At 43.1% G+C, this 8,295-nt stretch overlaps 1 protein-coding gene across 1 annotated transcript; it reads right to left on the bottom strand.

Annotated features, from left to right (window-relative positions):
- Positions 1 to 830: 830 nt before the first annotated feature.
- Positions 831 to 5,862, bottom strand: GATA2 (GATA binding protein 2). The gene is made up of 3 exons (XM_009584172.1): positions 5,688 to 5,862; positions 2,503 to 2,628; positions 831 to 1,675 (listed from the first exon to the last, which is right to left on the bottom strand). Exons 1-3 carry the CDS (start codon positions 5,730 to 5,732, stop codon positions 1,376 to 1,378), a joined length of 471 nt encoding a protein of 156 aa, XP_009582467.1. The 5' UTR covers positions 5,733 to 5,862; the 3' UTR covers positions 831 to 1,375.
- Between the last annotated feature and the right edge of the window lie 2,433 nt (positions 5,863 to 8,295).

Genomic DNA, 8,295 nt, shown 5'->3' with positions numbered 1-8,295 from the left:
TTTTTTTTCATATAAAATACGCTATGGAAAACAGACGTTCCCCTTAGAACGATGCTTTCCCTTGTCTCATTAGCTGTCGCTGTGTCTGGGATTTGACGGGTGCGTGAAGCTCAAACTGATTGTCTCTCTCTTTCCCCTCTCCAGTGATCTCAACCTCATTTCTGCCCTTCCTCCCTGTGAAGTCTACCGGGGCCTAGATGCCCGAGACAGCACACGCGCTGGCTGGCTGCGTGTGGACGTGGTGGCCACACTGCCGTAAGTTTACCCAAGCAGCTAATCTGCATTTTTAAGCGACAGCTGCCAACACAACAGAACAAAATGCTTCAACCTCTAAAGTCTGCGAGTTGGATGTTTTTACGCTCTGTGATGGTTTTTGCTGTGCTAGAAGTTAGCTGCGACACAGTTTGGTACATGCCTGTATCTCACCCCTCGTTAGTGCAGGATTGCCTTCCCCAAGAGTTTTTTCCCAACAGTTTGTCTGATCTAGCTGTCTGTTTTGAGGAATAATAGGGTAGTTGAGAGGGGGACTGGTTTTTTTTAATAAATCTTTCCTGTTAGGGCAAAGAATGAAGAAATTGTGTCAAAATAATCACCATCTTGGGCACATTAAAATCCCATATTACAGCTACATTTTTGCTTTGTGTCCCCCCCCCAATCTTTTCTCCCTTCCTAGTACATATTTTGGTATGGAAGATAGACGGAGCTAATCCAAGGGGGCTGCTGAATATGTTCCCCCCTCTCCCCATTGTTTTGAAGGCAGATTTTCTTACAGGGTAGCCATGGCAAACAACAGCACAAAAACATGCAATCAGAGGGGTTGAGGCTTTTTGTGGAAAACAAGAGCAAAATAAATATGACTTTGTATCTGATTTCATTTTAAAAATTACGTTTTTATAAAGATGTCCTTTTCTTTTTTTTTATTTTTTCCTTTTTTCCCCATCCCAAACAAAGTCCGCGATAGAAATCCAGCATGTCTGGCTTCCAGTGAGCTGATTCCATCCTGGGAGGCTGCTTATATCTCTTTACAATATTCACAGTAATAACAAAGAGAGAAAGGAAAGCCAGTTCCAAGCCTTTTCCTTCAGCTTCTGCCACCTTTTGCTTCCTGCTGGACGATTAAGTATCAAACAGGTGAGTTCTTTTTCCTTATACCTGAGGGGGCAAAGTGCATTACAGGCACCACTACATGTTTCTGCAGAAGACCCATCATTTGCAAGGTTTTAGTCCAGCATTAAGAGTTAAACCACACGGGAACAAAGATCCCCTTTTGCCATTCCATACATTCTCCTCTTGGCAGGACATTTTCTTACTTGTTGTCGTCTTAGGCAAAGCCCCATGTTCTTAATCTCTGGGTGGGTCTCTTGGTCATCAGGTTTTATCCCATGGCTGTAACCATGCTGGATGGGTGCGGATGTCCAAATGAGATGCTGGAAGATGGGTGGATGGGGGTAGGTGTTGGTAGGATGTGTCCAGAGTGGCTGAAAGGTGGCAAATGCCCCATGGGCGCCATGTGACTAGCAAGGGCAGCAGCGCTGAAGGGAGATGATTTCTCCTGCATGCACTTGGACAGTTCCTCAAAACACTCAGAGCCTTTCTTGCTTTTCTTTGATTTGTTGGACATTTTCCTATTCCTGGTCTGAATTCCTTCCTTTTTCATGGTCAGAGGCCTGTTCACCTGCAAGAAATGAGAAAATCAGGCTCATGCAGACAAAATGACCTTATTGTGCAAAAATGAAAATATTTGGACAGCCCCCATGTGTTTTTCCTGGATGGAGACCTTTTTCTGGCCAAAAAAAAATGGTGTTTCTCTCTGCAGACCTTGTTTATATTGATTTGTTTAATAAAACCACACACACAAAAAAAACCTAGACATGAAAAACAAATTGAACTGAATTTGGCAGCTGATGACTCTCTTTCCCGTAGGCTTACCCTCAGTCCTCATTAATTTCCTAACAGAAGAGATCAAACTAGGAGGCACACATTGACCCAAATTCAGTCCTAAGACATGAGCAATCTTGTACCAGTAACCTCTGTTACTTACAGTTTAAATAACGTTCCAACATGTCAAGTTATTCCTCCTTAGGATTAATTTATTTAAAAAAAATATAAAACAAAGCCTTAAATATAATTTTTAAATGAAATCAAAATGAAAATGCCCCATCGGGCTTAGCTTTTGCACAGAGCCCATTCCAAATCTCCTCTGTGTTTCTGGAGGGAAACAGCACACAAAACACACTTACTTAAAACAAAGTGTGGTAGCTCTATTTTGCCTGATTTGCCCAAGCGTTAGAAGCCAAGCTAATACATTGTAATGTCACTGAACTTAGCATCACTATGCCGACAAAGAATGGCTGTCACTTCCCAGGGGAACCTTAGAGACGGGGGAAGAAATAAAACAAAAACCAAAACCCTGAAACCAATAAAAGCCTAGTGTGCACCATGCAGTTAAGACATCAATCCCAGCTAGGCAAGCAACGACACATGAGATGAGTAAATACTCACATTGTGCAATTTATAGTAGAGTCCGCAGGCATTACAAACTGGGTCCCCGTTTGCATTACGTCGCCATAAGGTCGTGGTGGTTGTCTGACAGTTGGCACAACAAGTCCCTGCTCTCCTAGCCGCTGACTAACCAAAAGAAAAAGAAAATTAAAAATGTATCAGCAGGAGGAGGGAGATCATGAGAAAGGTCAAGTTGGACTCAATATTTAGGTTGGGTAGAACTAGTTACTAAGATTTTACAGAGCATCAGGGCTGAAGGAAAGCTCCTGTCAGTTTTACATTTTGTGGCTGTTAGATTTTTGTTTAAATTCAAGTATTCTCCTATGCGGAAAGCAGCTTCAAGCCCTGTGGCACCATGTGTGCAGGGGATGTAGAGAGAAACAAAACATCTCTAACTCCACAAACAAAAATTTTAGAGGGGAAAACTACATCTGATTTGTTCAGGTTTTCCCTTTGCAGGACTCTAGAATGCGTCATGAAAATGCATTTGCCTTTTTTTTTTCTTTTTTTTTTTTTTTTTTTTAAAATGACCGATTTAGTTTGTGCCAGTGCTGGGACTGGGTTTGAAAAGAGGGAATGATCTTAAAGAATGTGATTTTTACCCCTACTCTGGCCCTTCAAAGATGGACACAAAAGAAAACCAACCGCATTACTTAACTGGGTGCAGTATTTATCAGAGCCATCACTGAAAATTCAGTTTCCATTTACAAGTGAAAAGGAGAAAACAAAACCGGCTCCAACTTTCTTTAAATATTTAGCAAACCAAATTTCATGCCTTGCAGCAATGATTCCGCTGACCCGTCTGCCGCCTCTGTCCCTGCTCAGTTCCTTGGCTGACAAGCCCTCAAACAACTGTTCTTAAAAAAAAAAAAAAAAAAAGGCAAAAAAAACCCACCAAAAAACCAAAACCCCCCAAATCCACTACCCTTTCTAAAACTATTGTTTTGCTAAAACCAAGGTGGGGGGAAAGAAAAATGCCCAAACATTCACCCACCTCCCAAAACAAGAACAGGAAAAGTAGAACAGCAGGCAGCCAGTAATTTCTGGATGGGCCCTTGTCTAGCAGACCCCACAATAATACGTTCTTTGTGCAAGCATGCTATCATGTGAAGTGTTATGGACGGACCAATTGCACCCCATATTTTGGAAAATAATTTTGTATTAGAAAGCTTCAGCCCTGCCTCTGGAAGTGATCAAAATACAGTCCATTTTGTGCAATTGGATTAATGCTGAGGACTCAATATTTTCTTAAATTAGCAGAGTTTACTTTCTAATGCATATAAATTGTGGTAATTTCCCTGGGGCCTTGCTCCCTGGATATTTTTGCAGTTAGCCACTGAGAGCCATAGGGTGAAGCAACAGCGAAGCTCATGTTAATGTGCAGTGCATCTCCGTGAGCCGAGAGCAGAGTCACGGAGCGGTGGGTTTCCCAGATGAGAACTTTGTGCGCTTCCCTGCCTGCTGGCTCCGCTGGGGAGCTGGTGCCGCTCGAAGCAGACCAACCTGGCTCGCAAAAAGGAGCACCGGGTTCTGTTCTCACTTGCTCCTGATTTACGCCACGGCCCTCTGTAACTTTCCCAAAGCTCATGGACGGCTCAGCAGCTTAAGGCAAGAATCAGGCCCTGGGAGACTCATTTATTTCAGTCCCTTACTCGCCTGTGAGAACAGGCCAAAGGCAGAAAGAGGGGGTACCCCCTACTGCAAGTACACTCATGCAACCCAAACACAATTAATGCCAGACTTCCAAATGCTGACATTATTAATATGATCACTTTGCTATTGCATGTCAGATGAACAAATTCCCAAAGATGGCCATCTCCTCTCCCCCGCAAACAAGCAAACTACAGTGGAAAAAGGGGCAATAAACAAAGCTGTAAATCAATTAAACCAAAACAAAACATTAAAACAACTAAACTAAAAGAAAACCTCTCTAGTGCCCCCCAAACCCCTCTCAGTGAGCTAAGTATAACAGTCTCCCAACATACTGGAAGGTGGAGACCTATGTTTGCATATTTGAGATGGCTTACTGATATTCAACTATGCTGCTTAACTCTATGGCCTGTCCCATTCAGACTGGAGAGCACTTGAGCCTGAGAGACGATAATGTTACACTGTTGTCTTAACATTTTTCTATATGTCAGTCACTTTAGAAGGCAAGTGATTAAGAAGCTTGCATAGTTGAAATTCTGACTCACTACAGAAATCTTCTGTATCCCATCCCAGTGTTAGAGCAGTAATGCCAATTTTCTGCTCTCCAAGCCTCATTGAAACGTGCCCACTAATAGCTAAGAGACTTAGGCACCATAAATCACAAAGCTCCAAAAAAATATATTTATTATTCTTAGCATTTTACGCATTATTTGTGGAGTAGAGTGTATTAGAAATTTCAAAACAGCAAGCATGACTGGCAAGGCTTGCCTATAGAAACTCTCTAAAGCTTTTAGAGTCAGGAAACAGATACACAAAGTTTCCTTATCTTTAACGTACAGATATCCGGATAGGAAACTACTACCAGGAGCTTAGAAAGGACATTTTTTTTAAATCACTCAAATGAAAATACAAAGTATAGGTGACTCCATGGAAAAATAATAGGACTTTTTTTTTTTTAAACAGTAGGGGATTGTCTGGGGAGGGAACCAATATTAATATTGCCAGAGAATATAAGAGTGAAAATTACTTCATGGCTTTTATACAAATAATTATTAAGTAGGGAGCAGTAGCTTTGACTCATCTGATTTGTTTTGCTTTTTGGAGCTGGAACTTTTTTTTAGTACACGGTGGAGGACATTCACACTCATAACCCTTTCGCTCCCACTATGCACCCAAAATGTCCCAAGAGGCCAAATAAATGAGGAATTAAATTAAAAGCTGTCATCCGAGGATAAACGGGGAGACGGATACACGATATCCTGCATGTATTGTGAGCGGCAGGGAGGCTCGGGACAGAGGCGCGCTCGGCGGGCTGCGGCGGCGCGGTGGTCTGTGCCGGGGATGCCGGGGCTGGGGTGGCGGGGGAGAGATCTGCCCCGAGGCACGGCAGTGACCTCGACGTGACTGACCCCCATGTACAGTACAGCTCAGCTCCGCGCAGGGGCTGAGCAGAGATGAGACGCGTTCGACTTTTGCCTGCGTGTGGTCCCTTTGCCTGATTTATCCCCAAACCCAGGAGAAACAGAGACACCTACCAGCCTTCGTTTAGGTTTAATGAGAGGTCGGTTTTGACCATTCATTTTGTGGTAGAGCCCGCAGGCGTTACACAGGTAATGCCCAGTGCCGTCTCTTCTCCAGAGAGGGGTGGCAGTTGCTCCACAGTTCACACACTCTCTGCCTTCTAAATGGAAACACGAAGAAACCGGATTTCTTTCTTTAAAAACAAATTCACAAAAGCTTTTTGCATTGTCCTTTAGGCGTTTTCCAGAAGTCAAAACAGTGTGTTAATTCAAGCACAATCAGACAGCAGTGACATCTACAGCACATGCAGCAAGGAGCTCAGTGTTTTGAGAACGCCTAGACTCCAGTGAGTATTTTATGTCATGATCAGAAATAGGCAGCTCTCTCTGCAAGGTGAGAAAGAGTGACACTCTTATTGTGTCAGATGGAAGTTAGCGTTTCAGTAATGAGAACTCCCTTAATCTGCGCTGGGCACCGCTCCCCTCCCGTATCTATTGCACTCCAATGGTTAGATCCTGTGTTCTCCTGCCACAAATACACACTTACACATGTGCACAAACACACAGACCTGCAAACACACAACATGTTAAAGAGAGAGTCAAAGGAAGAGGTTTTCTAGAATTAAATCCAAGCAAAAAGACCTCCCATTCTGTGCTTTCTTTTTTGTTGCAAATGCTACGGGATGAGAAAGTAAAGCCAAGCAGATTGGGAATGGGTACAGGATGCCAAAGGCTCGGTTATTATTTTTGTTCTAAAGGCAGAAAAACGCTGTTAACGCTGATCTTTGAGAAAGTTCAGTTTCAGCAAGCACTCTGGAGATTACTGTAAAAAACAGGCTTTTAGTTCTTTTCCATTTCTGTGATTTTTTGGCAATACAGTTTGGATTTGGTAGGGAGCAGTTTACCTTATTACTGCTTCATTATTAGTTTTAGTAGCACAACGTGGGAAACACGGCATTGTAGAATGGCTGAATTAAAACCCAGCGTGTAACTCCTAGATATCTGTTTCAGCCTCAGAAAGCTCTCTGCTAAAAGTTCATTTGCCTCTGATGGTTCGAGGGCAGGTCTGCTTAATATAGAAATCTCTCTTAATATAGTTTATGCAAATCCTACAGTATTTAACTGGAGAGGAAATTCTTTTTGCTAATAACTGAAGCAGGCCACGTTGAGTTCAGCGGGGCTTGTGTCTCCTTTAATCTAGGGAGTGGGTGGCTTTTAAACAACACAGTCTACAGTGAAAAATGAGGGGAGCTCTGCGGCACTGCATTTGTAGCTTTTGTCCCTCCTAGGGCAGGAAGCTGCAGGAGTCGTCGTGTCGTGAGTCTTAGTTTTCCTACAAAAACACTGAGTGGTCACGAACTTTCCCCAGTTCCTTGCACAGGGGGCTCTCTTACAGAAAGAAAAAAAAAAACTACCATAAAACAAAACAAAAAAAGCTCCTTACTTCCCCCATCTAATAAAATCATCGGCAACTACAGGACAGAAATTAAAAAGCTACTCGAGATCCCTTTATCTTCACAGAAGTGGGTCTTGAATCTCTTTCCAAACTCGGGAGGCTCGGGCTGCTAATTGCCTTTACTTACTACTCTCTGCACTACTAAAAAATACATATACACAGTAGCAACTGCATTTAAATAATGGCAGAGGGAGAGTGTCTTTTTCCGCTCAGACGAGCCATTTGAAACAGAGCTGATGAGCTTGTAAAATAGCTGATATTTTTGTTGTTTTTGTTGCAAAGTTCGTAAGAGATCACATTTCTAAATTATTGTCTACTTTAAAAATGAATGCCTGTGGTGTATTCATAAGCATAGATGCGCAATGATATATAAGAATACACACACAAAAGCATACATAGCCATTTATTTGTAAAGGGCTACCTAAATTCAGTCCCAATATAACATATTTCATTTCCTTCCATGGCTGAGGATGTTATAGCAGGAAGGTTAGTAGAATTACAAAAAGTCTTAATTCGTCTGTCTAGTTGTACAGCTCCTGTGGTTTCAAAGTGGGATCAAAACTTCATCCATCACCTAATTTGCCGATTTAGGACTGCACTTTTAGGAAGAAATGCAAGGAAGGGTTGCGGACACGGGAAAGGTCTGCAGTCAGTCGTTTGGAAGCAGAGATATGTCTGTAGAGAAGAGGATGTCGCGTTTGGGGGGGGGGGGGGAGAGAAAAAGAGTATTTTCTAGTTAAAGTTAGGCTGGAGTAAGTTAGCGATGACTGGACACCTCAGTCTTTCGCACTGGTATGTAAACTATATTTGAACTTTTGCTCCTGTAAAACGTGAAGGAAATAAGGCCCTCTGCGATTTGAAGCGGACCGGCCGGGTAAGTTTCGCTTTCATCCTGCACTGGGGCCTCGGTTCGTGTTAATGAAGAGACGTGGAAATTATCGAGGGAGAAATACCCATCGCTAGAACGTCTCCCCACGTGTAATCCGTGGGAGCTTTTACTGGCTTGGGGGAGCAGGGTCGGGCCTGAGCCCCTCCAGTGGCTGAGGCCAGCTTTTCTCCGAGGGAAACTTTTTTTTTCTCCTATAAATCCCTCTTTGTACAGCTCGATCTGCCAGCTCACACTGCACCGGTCCCCGTGTCCCTCAGCCCCGTCCGAGGGCCCCGGGG

The sequence above is a fragment of the Fulmarus glacialis genome, unplaced genomic scaffold, assembly GCF_000690835.1.
Source record: "Fulmarus glacialis isolate BGI_N327 unplaced genomic scaffold, ASM69083v1 scaffold15228, whole genome shotgun sequence".
Lineage (NCBI taxonomy): Eukaryota > Metazoa > Chordata > Aves > Procellariiformes > Procellariidae > Fulmarus > Fulmarus glacialis.
The sequence above is the reverse complement of the archived record's forward strand: the minus strand, read 5'-3'. Positions and strand labels throughout refer to the sequence as shown.